General features: G+C 42.9%; 2 protein-coding genes across 2 annotated transcripts in view; one reads left to right on the forward strand and one right to left on the reverse strand.

Moving 5' to 3' along the window:
* Positions 1-3,411, forward strand: part of PLCD3 (phospholipase C delta 3) — a 94,951-nt gene extending 91,540 nt beyond the window's left edge. The window contains exon 15 of the mRNA XM_077460077.1: positions 624-3,411. Coding sequence (XP_077316203.1) covers positions 624-712 — 89 coding nt within the window. The 3' untranslated portion in view covers positions 713-3,411. The remainder of the gene's footprint in view (positions 1-623) is intronic.
* A 13,080-nt stretch (positions 3,412-16,491) lies between these two features.
* The window catches only part of NMT1 (N-myristoyltransferase 1), a 28,201-nt gene continuing 21,456 nt past the window's right edge, over positions 16,492-23,236 (reverse strand). The window contains exons 10-12 of the mRNA XM_077460074.1: positions 20,322-20,489; positions 18,719-18,856; positions 16,492-16,899 (exon numbers count right to left, since the gene is read on the reverse strand). Of these exons, the coding sequence (XP_077316200.1) occupies positions 16,879-16,899; positions 18,719-18,856; positions 20,322-20,489 (327 nt within the window). The 3' untranslated portion in view covers positions 16,492-16,878. The remainder of the gene's footprint in view (positions 16,900-18,718; positions 18,857-20,321; positions 20,490-23,236) is intronic.

The raw sequence follows: 23,236 nt of genomic DNA on the forward strand, positions 1-23,236 counted from the left end.
AAAAGGGGACAGTAAATATGTAATTTACCGGCCCCTTCCTCTTCTGAATGAACACAGTAAGCGATCTGTACCAATCACTCGTTGTGCTCATTCATAACGGAACTATAGTAAAAAATTTACTATGCTTTGGTTTGTAAATGAATGGGAAGCAGCTCAGCATAGAGCACTTCCCATTCATTCACTGTCCAGTGCAGCTGAAGCTGCAGAGATGAGGACAGGGGAATCTGCGTTTTCAGACCCTTTCTCTGTCTCAAAAGTGAGATATCAGGGGTCTGATCAGACTCCTGATATTTCACCAAAACTCCTAAAAAATGAGTAAAAGATAAAAAAAATGATATTGTTAAAATAAAAAAAATAAAAAAACAGCTGGCACTAATCTCTGCCCTACTGACACTGTCCACTGCTCTAATGGTGGACACCAGCCTCTGCCCTACTGACACATTCACTGCTCTACTGACACATTTCCAAGTTTTAATATATTTTAAAATGTTTGTTTACATTAATTTATAAGTGTGTGTGTGTTATATACATGCATGTGTGTTTGAACTTGTGCTGCGCACCCCTATGCGTATCGTATGTATAAAAATAGGTAATTAATGTGTACAAATCTTTTGTCCCCCCAGGATACCGCCATGTCCACATGCTTTCTAAGGATGGAGCCTCCTTGTCTCCAGCTACACTGTTTGTACACCTGCATATCGAAGACCCTTGAGGGTCTGGATCCAACTCATGGCCCAGTGGCTAAAGCAATAACTGTGCTCCATCTTAGTGTCAAGATGTTCTAGAACAAAGTGACCTTCAGAACCCTCAGGGGTCTACATCCTGGCTTCAGATCTCCACGTACAAGATGGTACCCCTCTCTCCAAAATGCTGTGCCAGCCAGGTCCCCCCTGTGCCTTATCCTTAGTGATGTCACTGACATTCCAGAAGCCATGATACAGGGTAATACAACAGCTTAAACAAGCTCTAAAATCAAGCAGGAGGCTTAAATCAAATCAGTATTAAGGTAGCAATTATTCTACAAGCCTCGTTTTAAAAAGGACATGTATTTGATACATGACAGTCGTTACTTAGGTGTCTATAAAAAAATTAGACTGAAGTTAAAGTGTCAGTACAGAAAATATTTTGGGTGGAATCATCCATTGGGTGCCACTTCTCTGTCCCAGCAGCTGCTGCCTCAGTGTAGCTGTTGCCATTGAGAAAAGGTCTTGCTTGCCCCATTAGGATTTCATTTATTTACACCAGGAGGAAAACTCAGAGGTTCTGATTTGGGGACTCCACCACTCTCCACCCATACCTGCACTGTTGTTATTTGCTGGACTCCTTTTTCGAACATCTCGCATGGTCCAGTTTGATGTTGGCAGAATATATAGTCTTTGCCATATGGCTTCTTAGAAACACTCAGGTCATTATTTCTGTTCTGATACACAAGCCTTGCACTAATGATAATCGAATGCGGAACAGAGGTCAGATATACACTGATCAATCATAACATTATGACCACCCACCTTGACTCATCAAGGTATGGACTCCACTAGACATCTGAAGCTATGTTGTGGTATCTGGCACCAAGCCCTCAATAGCAGATCCTTTAAGTCCTGTAAGTTGGGAGGTGGGGCCTCCATGGATTGGGTTTGTGTTTCCAACACATCCTAAAAATGTTCAATTGGATTGTGATCTGGAGAATTTGGTGGCCAAGCCAACACCTCAAACTCATTGTTGTGTTCTTCAAAACATTCTTAAATTCATCAGACCAGGCCACCTCCTTCCATTACTCCGTGGTCCAATTCTAATGCTCATGTGCCCATTGTAAGTTCTTGTGGCTGTGGACAGGGGTCAGCATGGGCACCCTAACCGGTCTGTGGTTATGTAGTCCCATACGCAACAAACCTACGATGCACTGTGTGTTCTGACACCTTTCTATCGGACCCACCATGAACTTTTTCAGCAATTTGAGATACACTAGCTCCTATATTGTATCAGACTACATGGGCCAACCTTCGCTTCCCACATTCATCAATGAGCCTTGGCCACTTGGTTCTCCAGTTTTTGGTCCTTGGACCACTTGTGGTAGGTCATGATCACTGTATTCCAGGAGCATCCCACCAAAGTTGTAGTGGTGTAGTTGCTCTGACCCAATCGTCTAGCCCAGTGATGGTGAACCTTGGCACCCCAGATGTTTTGGAACTACATTTCCCATGATGCTCTGGCACTCTGCAGTGTACTGGAGCATCATGGGAAATGTAGTTCCAAAACATCTGGAGTGCCAAGGTTCGCCATCACTGGTCTAGCCATTACAATTTGGCCCTTGTGAAAGCCGATCAAATCCTTACATTTTCCAATTTTTTTTTCTGATTTTAACACATCAACTTCTGGGACAACATGTTCACTTGCTGCCTATTACAGTATATCCCACCCACTTTCAGATACCATTGTATCAAGATAATCAATGTTATTCACGTTACCTGTCAGTGGTCATAGAGTTATGGCTGATCGGTTTATGTATATATACAAGTGAAAGAATTTTTTTGTCTGCAGTAGAGGCAGACTAGCCTCAGATATATCTTTTCATGTAAAGTGCATGAATGCTACATAATGTATATGTGTAAAACTTTCAAAGTATTTATTCCCTCTCACAGAGATTCCAGTACTTCTCTCTGACAATGGCTTCATCTGCTTTTGTCTACCGAAGAACGGAGACATCTTTGTTCGGGAGTCTTCCAGGGTTGGCATCTACTTCCTGAACTGAGAGACTGGCTCAGAGATAAATCCTGGTGCCTGTACCATTGTCTCACCCTACCTTCACACCCATGTGTTTTTTTTGTGTGGTTTCTGTTTTGCAGAAACATACTACAGTCCATTTAACATGGTTTCCTATGGTACAAGTTCACATCTATGCGTTTTTCAGACGTTGCGTTTTTGGAAAGGGTCAAGGACTTTTTTTCCCACAGCAGATTGCATTTTGCATGTAAAAGACTTTAATGAAGTCACATCAGAAATGCAAGTATGGGAGAAAGAGGACACCGTGATTGACGGAGTTACGACAAGGGACATTCTTTGTTTTTTAATGAAGAACTTGTCAAACACTGTCTCTTGTTTAATGTAACACTACGATGTACCCCATACTTATTCAAACTGAGGGAGGGGGGGAATGGGATCTGGGGGCTTCAAGATTCTGATAAACCCCCTGCCCGCAGATCCCCCACAACCACTGGCCAAGGTTGTGGGGGAGAGGCCCTTGTCCCCAATCATGGGGACAACGTGCTTTGGAGCAGGCCCCTGCCCAAAAGCACCCCCCACCATGTTGAGGGGATGCGGCCTGGTACAGTTCAGGAGGGGGTAGCTCGTCCCCTCCCTCACCTGCTGGGCTGCATGCTCGGATAAGGGTCTGGTACGAAGTCGGGGGGGGGGGGGGGGGGAGGGCACGGAATCTTTTGTAATTTGTTTGGGCATGAGTGTTCCCTGCAAATTCTTGGGATTTGGGGGAGAGCTCATGCCATATTTTTTCATGACTTTTTTACATTCAGTTGTCAGCAGGAACCTCACTGACAGCTGATGACTCCTCGGTTGTTAAGAATGCAGTGGCCAGCTTCCCGGGCCCACTCCTTAGCAACCACCTATATACATTGTTTTTAAAGGGACATAAAAAAAACGCAAAATGCATGAGAAATGCATGCAAAAATGCAGGTTTAAAAATGCAAAACATGCCTGAAAAACGCATTGACCGCAACCACATACATGTGAACTTAGACTCAATGTGATTGTGTGAGCACAGGGGGTTGATTTACTAAAATTAGGGAGTGTAAAATCTGGTGCAACTCTGCATAGAAACCACTCACCTTCTGGGTTTTATTGTCAAAGCTGAAGTTAGAAGCTGATTGGCTACCATGCACAGCTGCACCAAATTCTGAGTGCACTCGTTTTAGTAAATCTCCCCCTTATTGTCTCACACAGATCAGCCCCCTGCTGCAGCCTCTCACTATGTGAGTTGTCAAAATCTTTAAAATCTTTGTTACAGTGCATCCGGAAAGTATCCACAGCGCTTTACTTTTTCCACATCTTGTGGTGTATGTTATGTTACAGCCCTCTTCCAGAATGAATTAAATTCATTATTTTCCTCAAAATTCTACAAACAATACCTCATAATGACAATGTGACAGAAGTTTGTTTGAAATCTTTGCAAATTTATTAAAAATAAAAAAATGGAAAAAATCTCAGGTACATAAGTATTCACAGCCTTTGATCAATATTTATTGAAGCACCTTTGGCACCAATTACAGCCTCAAGTATTTTTGAGTATGATGCCACAAGCTTGGCACACCTATTTTATGGGCAGTTTCTCCCATTCTTCTTTGCAGGACCTCTCATGCTGAATCAGGTCGGTTCACAGCCATTTTCAGATCTCGCCAGGGATATTCAGTCGGGTTCAAGTCTGGGCTCTGGCTGGGCTACTCAAGGACAGTCACAGAGTTGTTCCATAGCCACTCCTTTGTCATCTTGGCTTTGTGCTTAGGGCCCTTATCCTGTTGGAAGATGGACCTTCGCCTCAATCTGAGGTTCAGAGCGCTCTGGAGAAGGTTTTCATCAAGGATGTCTCTGTACATTGCTGCATTCGTTTTTTCCTCGATCCGGACTAGTCTCCCAGTACATGCCACTGAAAAACACCCCCACAGCATGATGCTGCAACCACCATGCTTCACTGTAGGGATGGTATTGGCCAGGTGATGAGCGTGTGATGATGTCCCTAGTTTCCTCCAGACATGGCGTTCGCCATTCAAGCCAAAGAGTTCAATCTTTGTTTCATCAGACCAGAGAATTTTGTTTCTCGTGGTCTGAGAGTCCTTCAGGTGCATTTTGGCAAACTCCAGGCGGGCTGTCATGTGCCTTTTACCGATGAGTGGCTTCCGCCTGCCCACTCTACCATATAGGTCTGATTGGTGGAGCGCTGCAGAGATAGTTGTTCTTCTAGAATCTAGAAGGTTCTCTCTCCTCTGTCCACAGAGAAACTCTGGATATCTGTCAGAGCGACAATCGGGTTTTTGCTCACCTTCCTGATTAAGGCCCTTCTCCCCCGATTGCTCAGTTTGGCCTGCTGTAGGAAGAGAGTGCTGGTGGTTCTAAACTTCTTCCATTTATGGATGATGGAGGTGACCATCATAGGACCTTCAATGCTGCAGTAAATTTTCTGTACCCTTCCCCAGATCTGTGGCTCCATACAATCCTGGCTCTGAGGTCTACAGACAATTCCTTGGACTTCATGGCTTGGTTTGTGCTCCGACACGCACTGTTAACTGTGGGATCTTATACAGACAGGTGTGCACCTTTCCAAATCATGTCAAATCAACTGAATTTACCACAGGTGGACTCCAATCAAGTTGTAGAAACATCTCAACGATGATCAGTGGAAACGGGATATGCCTGAGCTCAATTTTGAGTGTCATGGCAAAGGCTTTGATTACTTCTGTACATGGAATTTTTTTTGTTTTTTATTTTTAATAAATTTGCAGATTTCAAACAAACTTCTTTCACTTTGTCATTATGGGATATTGTTTGTGGAATTTTGGTGAAAATAACGACTTTAATCCATTTTGGAATAAGGCTGTAACATAACAAAATGAGGAAAAAGTGAAGCGCCGTGAATACTTTCTGGATGCACTGTAAGTCCTTTTATCATTCTCCCAGAAAGCTTTGCTTCCTCCTTTGGCTGGAGCTCAAGGCCTGATTTATTGGAAAAAAAAAAAAAAAGTACTTTTTTTTTCTTTTGTTCTCCCCTTTTATTTCGAAAGACTTTAATTTTTTTTATTATTACACAGCATGAATTTATTAAATAGCTGGTGCTCAAGAGTTGGGCAATACTTTTGTTACTTTCGGTGATTACAGTAGTCACCTAAAATAATTTCTGTGTGTATTTTTCTGGATTTTACTTTTTAAGGGTCCTTTCACACGGGGCGGATCAGTTCTGATCCGCCCCGTGGATATCCGTTTGCTCAGCGGGGATCACTCCGCCGATCCCCGCTGAGCAGGGAGATGACAGCTCCGTCTCTGCACACTGCGCAGGGACGGACCTGTCACAGCGCCGCTCTCCCCTATGGGAGATCGGATGACGACGGACCGCAGTGCCCGTCGTCATCCGATCCGATCCGCAGACGGATGGAAAAATAGCTTTTTCCTCCGTTACACTTTTTCGGATCGGAGCGGGTCGGATGTCAGCGGACTTGTCACCGCTGACATCCGACGCTCCATAGAGCTCTATGGAGCACCCGTTCAGGTCCGCCTGAAAAACTGACAGGCGGGCCTGAACGGGACGTTAGTGTGAAAGGGGCCTAACAATGAAATTGAATAGAGGCATTTGACTCATTATAGTCTGCAATATATTGTATTACTACTGTGTCACTGAACTTAAATGCTGTTTAATCATATTATGCTGGCACATAGAGCAGAATCGGTGCCATCCTGCTGCTGGGTAACTTCAAACTCTACTTTCAGTAGAGTTCTCCTTTAAATAACCCCCCATTACGTTTTATGCCTCCCTGTCCTTCACACGGGCTTCAGATTGTATAAGAGCAGTTTGATCCACAAGCTTTTATAGAACTTTAAGCAAGTAGGTTTCGCTAAGGATACTTTCACACTGAAAGCACCGGCTATTAGCGCTAAAGTAGCACTTTTGCGCCACTTTTTACCCCCCCCCCCCCAAAAAAAGGGTAAAAAGTCCAGTTTTGCAGCATTTTTAAGGCGCTGCCCATACATTCCAATGGGCAGGATGTTTTGGAAGTGCTAAATACAGCGCTCCTAACCCGCCCCAAAGATGCTGCTTGCAGGACTTTTCCTAATGTCCCGCAATCACACCGCCCCAGTGTGAAAATACACACTGGAATGAATGGCTGGCGGTTTTCTGACGCTTTGCAGAGGCTATTTCTAGTGCTAAGGTCCCATTCACACCTGAAGGTTTTGTAGCTTGAAGCCTGAAGCTACAAAACGCTGGAGGGGAAAAAAAAATCTATTATTCTCAATGGAGATGGTTCACATCTCCACTCCAAGTCGCCTGAAGCCGAATGCCTGAAGCTCAAACAAGTTCTGGACCCTTTTTTGTCGCTCGAATCGGGCAGATTTGGGCGTTTTTCTTCTTTTTACATTGGTGACCTTTTGCCCTGCAGAAAATTGCGGAAAAAACGCTGTAAAATCGCAGTACAAACACAAAAATTGCGTGATTTTCTGGCTGAAAACCCTATGCTCAGGTGTGAATGGGGCCTAAAGTGCATGAAAACTGCCCAGTATGAAAGGTGCCAAGCCTTTAAAGTACGCTACAGCGCCGGTTTAGAAACGTTATATGAAGATCCTACTAGGAATGCAGATTGTCACTTTAACCCTTTCGCTGCCAGAGTTTTTGCATTTTTTTTGCACACGTAAAAAAATAAAAAACATTTTAGGCCTGAAGATTACACTAAACCCACAAATATTATATATTTTCTGAAAGCAGAACCCTAGATTATAAAATAGTGGTAATTCCAATTTTCTGGAAAAAAAAAACACGTGAATTTTAGGGCAAACAAAACACAATAAATTACCCAAATTTATTTGGTAAAATATAAAAGGCAAGGTTGCGCCGAGTAAATAGATACCCAACACGACAAACCTTAAACTTTTGTGTGCCCGTGAAACGGCATCAAACTTCAGTACACTATATTTTCTATAGGCGACGATAAAAGCAAAACCAAAAAAAAAACCTATAGGTATCGCTTTAATGTTACGGAGGCGGTCTTCTGTTAGAATTATTGCTCTAACTCCGATTGTGTATCGCAATCAACGTTTTCATGTGTAGGCACCCCCCCGGTGCATGCGTTTATGTTCGCATGTATGTATATGTGGGGGGCCTCAAACATTTTGGGGGATTTTTTGCTTAACTTTTTTTTTTTCCCCATCACATAGGGGACCAAAAGTTCCCCTATGTGATGATTTGTTTGGTGACAGGTAATGTAAGGTGTGTAATACAGACCTGGCGGCGAAAGGGTTAAACAAGCTGCTAGCAGGTTTCGGCATTCTTTCAACACACTTCAAGTAGTGCTGAAGCCTTAACCACTTAAGGACCAGGCCTCTTTTTCAGATTTGGTGTTTACATGTTTAAAACAGTTTTTTTTGCTAGAAAATTACTTAGAACCCCCAAACATTTTATATTGTTTTTTTTCTAACACCCTAGAGAATAAAATGGCGGTCATTGAAATACTTTTTTTCACACCGTATTTGCGCAGCGGTCTTACAAGCGCACTTTTTTTGGAAAAAATTCACTTTTTTTGAATAAAAAAAATAAGACAACATTATAATTATCCCAATTTTTTTTTATATTGTGAAAGATAATGGTACGCTGAGTAAATTGATACCCAACATGTCACGCTTCAAAATTGCGCCCGCTCGTGGAATGGCGTCAAACTTTTAGCCTCAAAAATCTCCATAAGCGATATTTAAAAATTCTACAGGTTGCATTTTTTGCGTTACAGAGGAAGTCTAGGGCTAGAATTATTGCTCTCGCTCTACCGATCGCGGCGATACCTCACATGTGTGGTTTGACCACCGTTTTCATATGCGGGCGCTACTCACGTATGCGCCCACTTCTGTGCGCAAGCTCGTCGTGACGGGGTGTTTTTAAAAACCTTTTTTTTTTTCTTATTTATTTTAATTGATTTTATTTATTTTTACACTGTTTAAAAAAAAATAAAATAATAAATAAATAAATGGATCACTTTTATTCCTATTACAAGGAATGTAAACATCCCTTGTAATAGAAAAAAGCATGACAGGGCCTCTTAAATATGAGATCTGGGGTCAAAAAGTCCTCAGATCTCATATTTGGACTAAAATGCAACAAAAAAAGAAAAAAAAAAAAAAAAGAAAAAAAATTACATTTAAAAAAAAATATACCTTTAAGAGGTATAAGCGGAAGTGACGTTTTGACGTCGCTTCCGCCCTCCTATGGTATCGAGACGAGTGGGGGGCCATCTTAGCCTCACTTGTCTCCATACCCAGCTAGCGAAAGGACCCGATCGCCTCCGCCGCTACGACGGCTCCGGTAAGCGGCGGAAGGTGCGGTAGGGCGGCGTGAGGGGGGGTGGCACCTCTCCCGCCGCCGATAGCGGTGATCTCGCTGCGAATCTGCCGCGGAGACCACCGTTATCGTATAGCCGACCGGCGCCTGAAGAGATGGACATCTCGGTTGTGGCAGCAGCTGCTGCCGTTACCGAGATATCCCTCTTCAAAAAATGGACGTACATCAGCGTGCGCCGGTCGGTAAGTGGTTAAAGCAGCGTGCCCTTCATTTTTGGGTAAAATATAAAAGACGAGGTTGCACCGAGTAAATAGATACCCAACATATCAAACCTTAAATTTGTGTGTGCCTGTGAAGTGGCGACATACCTCAATACCCTATATTTTCTATAGGCGAAGCTTTAAAAGCCCCCCTATAGGTCATCAGTTTAGTGTTATGGAGGAGGTCTTGTGCTAGACCTAGTGCTCTCATTCCAGCGTGCGCGGTGATATGTAATGTGTATCATAATTGACGTTTTCACGTGTAGGTGTCCCCAGCGTATGCGTATATGCAAATAGCATTGCAAACTATTCTTTCCTGGCTATGTTAGCCAGGGAAAGTGACTGGTGACCTGAAAGTAACATCTTACACGTCGCTTTTCCGGGTCACAGCAAGAGGGGGAGGAGAGCAGACATGTATGCGCTCTTCTCCCTCCCCTCCACCCACCATGTTGGTCCCAGGCCACAAAACATGGTGGGGGGGGGGTGTGTGGAAGCAATCAGGCAGCAACACAACCGCCCAAATGCTTCCACCAGACAGGTAGGAGTCTGCCCGTCATTTTTTCACAATCCTGAGGGCGGCTGCAGCCACCAGATTGTGTGTGATACCTCCCACTGTCAGGTCTGTACAATGTATGGGTTAAAGTGACAATCAGCGCTCCCATTAGGCTCTTTGTTCAACATTTACAAACTGGACTTGAAAGGCACTTTAAAAGCTTCACCAAAAGGTTGCTGAAAGCTCTGCTAATACTTTGTAAAAGCTTGCTCTTCTCTTTTTTTTTACAAGCTGAACGCCCGTGTAAAGCAGGCCTAAGATATTCACCCATTGGGCTGTTAGAAACCGCATTAGTCCCGTCAGCAGTCTCAATTCACTCCCATGGAGAGGGGAAAAAATGATTTGATTCCCTGCTGATTTTGTATGTTTACCCACTGACAAAGAAATGTCTAGAATTGTAATGGTAGAACAAAAAAAATATCCAGAAAAAAAAAAAAATTTGCATTTAAAAAAAAAAGTAAAAAATTGATTTGTATTTTTAAATGAGTGAAATAAGTATTTGAACCCTTCGCAAAACATGACTTAGTGGCAAAACCCTTGTTGGCAACCAGGTTTACACACATCTCAGGAGGGATTTTGTCCCACTCCTCTTTGCAGATGCTGTCCATGTCACTAAAGTGTTACTAAACCCACAATAGTAAAATCAAATGTGGGTTTAGTAACACTTTAAAGTGGTTGTAAACCTTTACAAACCACTTTGACCTACAGGTAAGCCTAGATTAAGGCTTACCTGTAGGTCCAAGAAATATCTCCTAAACCTACACGTTTTAGGAGATATTTACTAAGACAGTGACAGCTGTCTACGGCGCATGCGGGAATGGTGTTCTTAGGGGTCATAGGCAGCATTCCTCCGCCTCCAAACACGGCGAGTTGAGTTGATGCCAAAGAGCTTGATTTTGGTCTCATCTGACCACAACGTTTTCACCCAGTTCTCCTCTGAATCTTTCAGATTTCATTAGCAAACTTCAGACAGGCCTGAATATATGCTTTCTTGAGCAGGGGGCCCTTACAGGTCCTGCAGGATTTCAGTCCTTCACGGCGTAGCGTATTACCAATTGTTTTCTTGGTGACTATGGCACCAGCTGCCTTGAGATTGTTGACAACATTCTCCCGTGTAGTTCTGGGTTGATTCCTCACCATTCTCATGATCATTGAAACTCCATGAGGTGAGATCTTGCATGGAGCCCCAGACCAAGGGAGATTGACCGTTATTTTGCGTTTCTTCCAATAATCGCATCAACTGTTGTCACTCTCTCCCCAAGCTGCTTGACAATGGACCTGTGTAGGTCTACAATCTTGTCCCCGACATCCTTGGGCAGCTCTTTGGTCTTCGCCATGGTGGAGAGATTGGAATCTGATTGATTACTTCTGTGGACAGATGTCTTTTACTCAGGTAACAAGCTGAGATTTGGAGCACTTCCTTTAAGAGAGTGCTCCTAATCTCAGCTAATTACCTGAAAAGAAGACACCTGCGAGCCAAAAATCTTGCTGATTGATTGGGGATCAAATACTTATTTCACTCATTAAAATGCAAATGAATTTATAAACTTATTTTTAAATGGGTTTTCGTTTTTGGATATTTTTGTTATTCTGTCTCACTGTTAAAATAAACCTATTAAAATTATAGACTGATCATTTGTTAGTGGTCAAATGTACAAAATCAGCAGGGGGATCAAATACATTTTCCCCTCACCATCAAATGGTGGATGTTCTGGCTTGGGGATTCCACAGAGGTGGCTGCCCAGAGGTAAAAGGACTGGTAAGTCTATGGGGGTCATTTAAAGGAGGACTATACGAAAAGTCCATTTATACATGAAGGCGCTCTTAGCAACATTTTTCAATGCTATTATGGCTGAGAACTTTTTACCTGCATCTCTCTGCAGAGGCAGAAACATGAACGCTCAGCTCAATCATGTTTCCACATTGATGCCCGAGAGTGCTTGGCTTGTGTGCGGCAGGCCTCAGGCTGATAGGGGCACTTTAGCTTTTTTTTTTTTGGTGGCAGCAATGCCAATTACATACCGTGGCACAGTCTTAGACAGTGGGGAGATTTACTAAAACTGGAGCATACAAAATATGATGCAGCTCTGCACAGAAACCAGCTTCCAGGTTTTAGCCCTGGTTCACTTGATGCTCCTTTGAAATCGCACTACTTCAAGTGGCGCGATTCAAAGTAGCAAGGTCAGTGCGATTTCAGGTGTTACTCGATAGACATCGGTGTGGCTTCATACACAGATGTCTATTGAAGTCGCACCTGAAAATCGTCAAGAGCAGTGCAGGAACTACTTTTGCAAATCGTTGTCGCACCGATTGGAACAGGGACATTGCTGCCAATAGGCTGCGACTTGTCATGCAATTTGATCTTGCAAATCACTCCAATGTGTACCTAGGCTTATTGTCAAAGCTTAATTGGAACAAGCTGAAGTTAAAAGCCGATTGGGTACCATGAACAGCTGAACCACATTTAGTAAATCTGCCCCAGTATGCCCACAGACGCTAAAAACACAAAGCCAGCTTCCATCAAAGGCGCCTCACACAGGCATTTTGCTTTTAGACAGATTCCCTATAAGTGGATGAAGCCTACATTTATTATGTACAGCGGCCATTGTGCCAATAAAGTGCCCATATCTAAGCTCTAAAAGGCACCTTTTTATTATCACATCTATAAACATCCTGGCTGCTGTTCTTTGGTCTATAGATATCCATTATCCTGTACTGTTCGGTACATAATATAACCACAATGCTGTCTCTACAATATCAATAAAAAATATTAAAAATTATTATTTACCAGAAAAATGTCACAATGTCATTTCTAGGGGCTGCAAGAGTTCATTCCTGACTCCGCGGTGACAGGCATTATTTCTCCATTATGATATAACCCTTTGTGTAACACTATTGCTGCATTGTCACTACACTGTCACCCTCTTGGCACAGGAGCCATTCATTAAAACACATTGCATATTCCCCCCCCCCCAAGAAATACAAGGTGTTCACCGATTGGAGGAGATGGAGAGGCAGGGTGGTGAAAATCAAAAATTTCCATCTAGTATAATCAGAGAACATGTTGCATTCAATGCAAGGCATTGTGCGAATGGCATTGCGTTGAGCAAATGGCCCCTTTTGTTTACTTTAGGGCAGGGCAATCAGCATGGAACCTGGAAGATGGCAGCAATCATTGTCGTAGAGTGATTTCCAGCTAGCACAGGAATCTCACACATTTGGAGCATGCATACTTGATGGTTGCTGCCATTGGAGCAACACATCCTCCAAGAATCAACAAATGACCTACTACAGAATGGGGCAAGCCACGCTCGGTACACGCAGTGCTTTTTAGTAGACAGGAGTTAAGAGACGAATACTGTTCATCACTTCCACTCTACCAAAAATTAAAGAAAAAAAAAAAGAAAAAATCCTGCATTTTTGGCTATAAAATGACCATTTTTTTTTTTTACCTTCCTACGTTCTATGCATAAAAGGAAAAAAAGCTCCAGTATGCAGCTGCCACCCCCCCCAATACTTACCTGAGACTAGAAATGCACCAAAATTTCAGAGGCCAAAACATATCGGCCTACAATGGTTCTTGCATTTTGCCGATAGAGAAAAAGGTGGCAATAATGGAGCCGAAAATGGTTAACTTGATTTTTGCTGCGATTTTACTGTGCTTATGGTGCGTTTTTCATAGGTCATGCCACTCAAAAACATAACAGGTGCATTATTGACAAGTTTTCAATGCATTTCAACGGAAGTGTGTTTTTTTTTTTTTTTTTAACTGACCAAAAATGCAGCAAGCAAGATTTTTAATACCACAACAGAAATGCAATGAACCAGTGTGAAGATATACATAGAATTTAAAGGGATGCATTTTTCTTGAGCTTTTCTTGCTTTAAAAAAGGCACCGATAATCGACAACAAATTCATATCAATTCTTGAGATTGACTTTTTAATTTAAAGAAATTATAAAAATTGTTATATTTATTTTAAAACGTAATTTTTTGTTTTGGCGAGGTGTATCCTGAATTTTCTGTTTTGGCACCACGGGCCAGAGAACAACTGCTCTCCTTGGTTTTTGCTTCCTCATTGGCTGAGAGACAGCAGTGGGAGTCATTGGCTCCCAATTCTGCCAATCATAGCCAGTAAGGAAGGAGCAGGGGGTGGGGCCGTGCCCTGGTCTGTGTGTCTTATGGACACAGAGTGGGGCTCGGAGTGAGCACTCACAAAATGCCCCCATAGCAACCTGCTTGGCACGTTGGAAGAAGAGTGCCAGCAGAGGAACTGAGAAGAGGCAAAACCATTGCACAGAGCAGGCATGACATGTTTAAAACAAAAAAAATAAAAATAAAACCCCATCTTTAATATGACTTTAGAACATTATATATTTTCTGAAAGCCGAGGCCTTGAAGAATAAAAAGATGGTAGTTGCAATTTTTTATGTCACATGATATTTTGCATAACTTTTTATCAAATCTATATTTTCAGGTCATGTAAAAGCAAAACCAGCAGCTCCACAGCCACCTACATCACTCACAAAAGTCCAGAGCCAAAACAAAAAAAATAAAATCAAAAAAAGTTTCTGCAAACGCCCAACACACTTGTGGTGCTATTTCTCAATGGCATCCCAAAAGCAGGTAGCAGCCAATGCATTTTTTGCATTTGACAAAATGCTCTTGGCTTGTGTCCAAAATGTAGCTTTTAGCAGGTTTTTGAGCCGGGGGAGGGGCCCACTCAAATGAATGGTGCCGCTCCAAAATACACACAAAAAAAAAAAAAAAAAAATATGTGCAAAAAAAACATGACACAGTAGCCTCAGTCAAGTGTGAAGGGGGCCCTAAGGGAGCTAACCTAGCAAGGCCATACACGGTGTAGAGTTGCCCGGACCACACCATGCAGGGTTTCAGACAGTGACTGCTAACATGTAAAACAGTGTAGATCCAGACAGGTCCCCAGTACCCAGTGTCCTCATTTCATCTGCAGTATAATTCTTTTTTTTTTTATCGTTTTGTCTTTCCCCTAATACAAGACCTTGTAGTAGCTTACTTGCCTGCTTGGGCACTCCTCTTTACCTGTAGTCCACCACAAATCTATCCCGAGCACCTGTATGTGACCTAAAAAAATGGGCAGGATGGATGTTGGGGGAGGATCTGGGGAGCCGGCGTAGATACAGTAGGGTAGCCGTGCAGCTCAGGCAGCTGCTTCTGTGTGCAGATCCGCTTGGAGAAGTTTTGAGTTTGACAGTGGGTCGGCACTGTGGGGGCGGGATCTACCCGTCACCCGCTCAACGGGTAGATCACGATCGATTGATTGATTGCCAGCCCCTGGTTTACAGACTCTGTATTCCATTATTGTAGACAAAACCTGGGGTCCGAATTAAATTAAAATATTTGCCCAGGGAGGAAACAGGCGTTTTAAAAACAAACCAAGACTATCGGATTCAACTTCTGCTACCTCTTATGTTGGACACCACACTTCATCAAAGCGGCAGTAAAAAAAGCCTTAGGTCTTATGGAAAGTGACTTTCAGCAAGGATCCATAGTTAAAATGGTTCAGAAGCCTAAAAGTGATACCAAGGTCTTGTTTCTCTCCCGCGCACCAACCATGTCATACTTACCTGCTTTGTGCAGTGGTTTTGCACAGAGCAGCCCAAATCCTCCCCTTCTTGGATCCCTCTTCAGTGCTCCTGGCCCCTCCCTCCTGTTAAGTGCCCCCACAGCAAGTAGCTTGCTATGGGGGGGGCACCCGAGCCAAGCGGTTGCTCTGTGTTCATTCAGACACGGATCTGTGGCCTGGCCCCATCCCCAATTGCGCCCGCTGCTGTTTCAACCAATGAGGAGGGGAGTCCTGGACAGCCTAGTCTCTTGTACAACATCACTGGATAGAGATTAACCTCAGGTAAGTATTAGGGGGGCTGCTGCACACATAAAATGCATTTAGATATTTAAAAAAAAATAAAAAACACCTTCTGAATTTACAACCACTAATTTTTTTTTTACCCTAATGCATGCAGGTGAAAAAACACCTGTGCTGCAAATTCCCCCCCAGCACCTCCCACCCCTATGCTTACTTGAAGTCGATCCAATCCAGTGATGTGCATGAGAGCAGCAGCTCCCACCGCCATCTCCCTCCTCCATGGGCAGCTTGATTGACAGCTGCGGAAGCCAATGGCTATCAAATGCTGTGCCGAGCAAGCACGGGGGGAGGGGCAACTGATACAGACAGGGTAGCTAGGGAGCGAGGATGCACTGGTGTCCCTATGGAAAGCGGCTTTCCACGTGGACACATGCTGAAGAGGAGGAGCCTAGAGCATCAGCGGGGAGTACCCTAGAAGAAGAGGATTGGAGCTGCTCTGTGCAAAACCATTACACAGAGCAGGCAAGAAACATGTTTGCTATTTTAAATTAAAACATTTTTTTTTTTTTTTAACAAAGCTTTAATGTCACTTTAAATCTTATTACAATAAAGAACAATGAACTGAGCGGCCTGTTTGGTCCTTATTTTGTGGATTTTCTAGAAAGGTTTCCTCCGACACCCTCTTTATATTTCACTCTAATCTCATGTGAGTCCAGCACCAAAACTTGTGTAAACCCAGCACAACACATTCATCACAAACAGCAGCTATCCAAGCAAAGTGAAGCACAGACGGCACATTATAGATTTATATTATATATATATATATAATATATATTTTAATATTTAGCCACAACTCCGGATCAGTTTGGATGCCAGCAGGGAGGGAAGAGCCGTTGCAATTTAATTTTTTTTTTACTCACAGCAGGAAGGGGGAGGGAAGAGAAAAAAAAAAAAGACCCTGAAAAATCCTTAAATTCAAGCCAGGCTGGCGGAAGCTCCCTGCTTTGCACTTCCGTAATCCCGAAACCTCCCTCCCATGCACATCAGTAGGATGTCTTCTAGAGCAATGCCCTCTTATCCTGCACTTCGTCTTGGGGCTGCTCTCTCGGGTATCCAATCACTGGCATGTTGAGCAGCTGTCGGCCACATCACACCCTGTCCCCTTCAGATGTGGGGGGTGGGGGCTACTGTAAAACCAGCCCGACCTGTAAACGGAACAATAGACACTGATTAAAGCTGAAGGCCATCCTTGTGTGAGCTTTCATTGTTAAATGCAGTATAAATACAAGTATCTTCCCTATTGTTTGAGGACAACACTATGACATTTGTCCCTCTTCTGTTAGAAATTCTCAGTTGGTGGTTCCACCCCTTTTTTTTACCCCCTTCCCTTTGTTAAGCTCGCCTGATGTTTTATCTGGTAGATCCAGGAGTTAAACCACCTGAAAGGTCTCATATCTGTACTGTACTGGTGAGATGCCTGAGCCAATTTCCTACTGTGCTGATTACCAAGAGACCCCCACTGTCCCTGCAGGATCTCCTATTAACCACTTGGCAACCAAACTTTTTCTGGCACTTTTTGTTTAAAAGTTTAAAATCAGTATTTTTTGCTTGAGAATTACTTATAACTGCCAAACACTTTTTAGCAAAGACCCTAGGCAATAAATTGGCGATTGTTGCAATTTTTTTTTAATATCACATGGTATTTGCAAATGCAATTTCTTTGGGAGGGGAGTAATAAATATATATATATATATATATATATATATATATATATATATATATATATATATATATATATATATATATATATTTATTTATTTTACACACACACACACACACACACACACACACACACCGTATTTTTCAGACTATAAGACGCACTTTTTTTTCCCCCCAGAAATATGGGGGAAAAAAAATGTGCCTGCATCTTATGGTGCGAATATACGATTAGCACTGCCCCCGCCGCAATCCAGGGTGCTCCACGGCCTCAGGAAAGGCTGCGGCTTCAGCCTAGCTCTGGAGCGGCAGACATCTTCGTGCATCTGCCCTTTGCAATGCGATCGCTCTGTCAAATGATGGTGCGATCACTTGTAAACAAACCGGCATCATGACGACGCTGGTTCCCCTCTCCCCTCTGTGTACAGATCTGTACAGTGGAGGGGAGAGATCGGATGGCAGCAGTGCTGTGGGCTGGATCTGTAGTGCCCACAGCACTGCTCTGTGACAAGTGCAGTCACAGCCATCCCTCCATATCCTGCCAATACTCTGCAATACCCAGCCAATACTTTCTATGGTAATGGTCACTGGAAAATATTTTAGTACACGATTTGGTTCAGAATATTTTATTTTTTCTTGTTTTCAACCTCATGGAGCGAAAAATACGATATCTATCTATCTATCTATCTATCTACACACACACACATTATATATATACATATACACACACACACACCTCCCATTTTTTTGGTAGAATTTAAAAGATGTCACGCCATGTAAATGGATATATAACATAACATGTCTCACTCGGTTCCCAAAGTAGGAGCTTAAAAATCAAAATTAGTTTCTAATGAGGAGCTGCCATACAGACCAATTCAGCTGCAAGTACCCATGGTCCTATAAGTATGTTCAACCTCAAAAATAAAAATAAAAGTCTAAGCTACCCTTTCAATGATCTGAGCATGGTCCCCAGATTCCCTTGTGGTCAAAAGCTGGCGGAGCCCATTGCCTGTAAGCTTAACTTGTCACTGGCACACCCTCCTGGAGGTGTGCAATCGTTCAGGCTGGGCTCACAGCACACCAGGATGGAGTGAAGCTCGCATGTCATTCTGTGAGCTCCGCTTAGTCACAAAAGAATATCTGCCACCAAAAAACAAAAGTGGTAGCACCCATTAACTGGAAAAAAAAAAAAAGTTAGTATATCCATGTTGAGGCTGTGCTTAACATGCCAACTTCTGAAAGCAAGCTGAAATTACACCTCTATACCCAATTGTGGATCTACTGTTGTGCCGACCGATATGCCGTTACCTTCTCAGGTCCCATGCTGGGACACTTCCAATTATACAGGTAATACTGCAGATTGCCGTCTCCTATTCCAAACTTCAGTTTCTCCAGAAACGTTTTGTTTTCCATGAGGTCCAGGGCGTTGAAGACATCAAATCCTTTCTGCAGATAAAAAAATAAATAAAAATATAGTGGCCTGTAATGACCTGTGTGGCATAATGTGTAGAAGAGTACAAGATCCCTGTTTGTACCCAAATATCACCCACTTAATCATGCCAATGGGACCTTAGGTGACTTGGCTTCTCCAGTCAGATATAAATAAAATGCAACTCAATTTTTAATGTTTAGGGTGGGGTGGAATAGCATTCCATTCCCTGCTCCGCCTTAAGGGAGAGATCTCTCCCATTCTCAGTATGAACAGATCTTTTCAGCCAAATTTCTAGTAGTACGTTCTACTATAGAGAAATTACTAGATAGCTTAGGACACAGATATGCCATCTCTACTTGGAGCCAGGAGTCCTGCTATGCTATTTTTTTAGCACAATTTCAGGGTCAAAGAACTAGCATTAAGCTGCTGTAAGTGGAAAGGGGATTGGTACCAGTAAATATTGCCCCTCTTTCAGCTGCCCTGTGTACTGGACACTCACTGTGTTCATTCATAACTAAAGCATAGGAAACTATTTCCTATGCTTCAGTTTGAATGGATGGAAAGTGCTCTGTGCTGAGCTGCTTCCTGTTCATTCACAATGTCCAGTGCAGCTGAAACTGCAGAGAAAAGGAATGGAGAATCTGTCCGCAGTCCCTTTCTCATTCTCAAAAAAGTGAGACATCAGCAGTCTATTGAGACCCCCAATATTTCATCAGAGCAGCGGTACACCGTTTACGACTTCTCTAGTCCTGTGTGGCACAGGCCTTTCCGAGCCCATGCTGTGGAATTTGAACAATTCATTCAAATCATTCAGGGCCAGGGGAGAGATACAAGCATCAACAATGCATAGGCAGTAGCGCAAATAGACATTACACTTCAGTCATTTACGCCTTGAATTTACTAGGCAGTGGTGCATATGGCTATGTCAGCAAGCATGTTAATGCTTTAAACGGATACTGTGTAAGATTCTCTCAAATGCCGCTACATTTAGATCTGTATAAAACTGTATGCAGTGTAGAGATCACAAAGCAGCATATTTATGCTTGTGTGAATGAACATTTATCAAAAAAAAACAGGTCATAGATCTCCAGAACAGAATAAGGTTATCTAGAAAGAAGGAGGTAAAGCCTTACCCCTCCACACGAATCATATTTTGCTGGAAAATGGGAATTTCCAGGAATTCCAGTCTCCGACGTCACTTTAATCCTATCACTCATCCTACCAAGCACAAAGCAGTCCTGGGATTTCAAACACTCTAGGTCAGTGGGTCTCAACCTCAGACCTCAAGTACCTCCAATGGGACACGTTTTCCTTTACTTTGCACAGCAGCTTTAAATCAATATCAATGACATGGTATTGATAAGAGACATTTTATCTAAGGGAAGTTCCCAAAACATGGCCCGTTGGGGGTACTTGAGGACCGAGGTTCAGAACCACTGCTCTAGGTTACTGCAGCTTGTCATCATCTTGACTACTCACAGATTTAGCCACGATGAGGGCATCATTCATAAGGTCGACCAGAGGCGTTTTGGTGTGCACATTGTAGAAGGAGTACGCAGCCTTTAGGCTCTTGTGTGTGGGGTGGTTCATGATGGTCGAGGGAAGCGTGCAGAAGCTCACAAAGTCCGTTATCTCTCCCTCAGGAGTCTGAAGATGAGAAGAACAATAGTCACGACAGCAAAGCCCGTACCTCCGGAACATATCAGGGTTACTTAGAAAACATTAAAGCAGATTTTCACTGTATCTGAGCACCACATATCAAAAACGCTATTTAAATTAATTTAGAATATTCAAAGCAAACTCCCCCATTCATCCATGTCTCCATGCTTTATTTAGTTGAGAAATCCCTTTGAAATACACCTATCCTCCTCTAGCATTTCTGGCCATGGCCATCATGAGTAAGGGCAAATGATTCATATAGCATTTACTTCCTGGAATCCACCTGCCCTTAGCTGATAAAAACACCTCCTTATCTCCTGAAGACTCCTGGGATGGTTGTCATTTGCCTAGGCATGAAACCAGGAAGTAAATGAAGAAAAGAAATGTAAAAAAAAAAAAAAAAAAAAAAAAAAAAGAATGTAAATATGATATGCTCCATTTACTAATGCTAGCAGCATGAGGATTAAAAATAATCAACTTTGATTGGGAGAGGGAAGTTCCACTTTATTACACCTTGAGGCTCGGTTCACACTACTGCGACCTGAAAGTGGTGTGACTTTGCCAGACGACTTCCTGGTGGGTACTGCTTTGAAGCGAGGGAGGGGCTACACCACAAGGAATGCCCAGATAATCTTCCTGTAATATCGGATCCAAATCACATCAATATAGATGATAATCCGACTTGAAGGCGCTGTCCATTCACCTGTTGCTGTCCACCAGTCATATGACACCGGCCCATTCAAACAGGTGGCGGCGTGTCCCCGAGACACAGTGCGTCACTGACTCGCAAATGGTACTCCCTTCCCAAGAACGCACAGCACGGTCATGTCGGTGCAGCATCATGCTCAAATGCCAGCACATGAACTTCAAATCCCCCAACTACCTGCACTGGAGTGCCCCCTCTCCCCATGTGGTTTTGCAATGCTCAGGGAGCTGTGCGAGAGAAATAACCTATTAATAATCACAATTTTCATTTTATTTTTATACAAAAACGAAGTACCTTAGGATGTCTACTTTCCAAAAAGGGGTCATTTGGGGGGTATTTGCATTTTTTCTGGCTTATTAGACTCACTTCACACTGGGACAACTTGTCAGGCGACTTAGACGCCTGACAAGTCGCGCTCCATTCTGTACAATGGAACCGTTCTAATAGGAGCGACAGAAGTCACTCCAGCTTAGAAAAAAGGTTCTTGTACTACTTTGAGGGCAACGTCAGACAACTTGCATTGACCTCTATACAGAAATCATTTTGCAAGCCGCCGCTGAAGTCTGATGCAGGCCACTTGAGGCAGTCGTGCAGCCTCAGTGTCAACAGACTCTAAGTGTCGGTTCACACTGAGGCAGCACAACTTTCAGCGCGACTGCCTCAGGCGACCTGGATGCGACGACTTGCAAACAACTTCTCTATAGAAGAAGTCAATGCAAGTCTCCTCAAGTCGCCCCCAAAGTCGTACAGGAACCTTTTTCTAAGTCGGAGTGACTTGTGTTGCTCCGATTACAACCGTTCCATTGTACAGAACGGAACGCGACTTGTCAGGCATCTAAGTCGCCTGACAAGTTGTCCCGGTGTGAACCGACCCCAAGTGTCCCAAGAAATGATAGGCCTTCAGTACATCAGATGTGATCAATTTTCAATGATTGGCACCATAGCTTGTAGACTAACTTTCACAAAGACCAAATAATATACACTAATTTGGGTTATTTTTACTGAAGATATGTAGCCGTATAAATTTTGGCCAAAATTTATGAAGAAAAATTACTAGTTTGCAACATTTTATGACAGAAACAAAGAAAAAACTTAATTTTTCACCAAAATGTCAGTCTTTTTTTTTTATTGTTTATAGCACAAAAAAAAGAATAAACCCACTAGTGAATAAATACCAATTGTCATTCAATGTGTGAGCGCTGAAAGCTGAAAATTGGTCTTGGCAGGAAGGGGGTAAAAGTGCCCTGTATGAATGAAATACTTGTATAGCGCACAATGCGAACTGAATCGCCTCTAGGCCCTGTAGGCAAGTGGTAAAAGTCTATGGGCACAAGTCGGATAGAAGTTGCCTTGAAGTAGTACAGGAACCTTTTCTAAAGTCGGAGCGACTTCAGTACTGCCAATTAAGACGACTCTCATTGACTAACATGGGATTTCATAAGTCATGTGACTCGGGTCTCACAAGTCTGATCCCAAGTCGTGGCCGTGAGAACCGAGCCTCAGGGTTACTAGCACTTAACGTAAACACAAGCAGCGCACCTAACGTGTAGCCAAAATAAAATTTTGTATTGTATAGCATAGGGAAGAATAAGATCCCCCCCACCCCCCCGTCAGGTTTTTATTGTGGCCTGTGTCCCTGCTCCGGTGATTTGACCTCTCAGTTTGTCCTAGTGACATCTGCCAGCAAGCATGAAAGTGATGAAAAATCTGAAGTTTTGCAGATGTCACTGGAACAGGAGACAGGCGGAAATCTTCTAATGGGGACACCCATGCCAAGAGGGGACTTTCCTTACTTTATAAAGACTTCCTATTGCTTGCATAAAGCGAAGGGAAAATCTCAAGGCAAAGAAGTGAACAAAACTAATTTTGTGCGCTAGCCAAAAAAATAAAAAAATGAAAATCTGGCTTTAAATTAATATTTAAGATGAGCTACACCCTAGAGTAAGTGGACATAGAGCTATAGAATATAACGATATTGTGTTAAACCAGGTTACTACTGAAGCAGAAGATCAAATGCCAGATGTGATGC

Source organism: Lithobates pipiens, unplaced genomic scaffold (assembly GCF_037356315.1).
Source record: "Lithobates pipiens isolate NorthernLeopardFrog02 unplaced genomic scaffold, aLitPip1_a1.2 Scaffold_28, whole genome shotgun sequence".
In the NCBI taxonomy this organism is placed as follows: domain Eukaryota; kingdom Metazoa; phylum Chordata; class Amphibia; order Anura; family Ranidae; genus Lithobates; species Lithobates pipiens.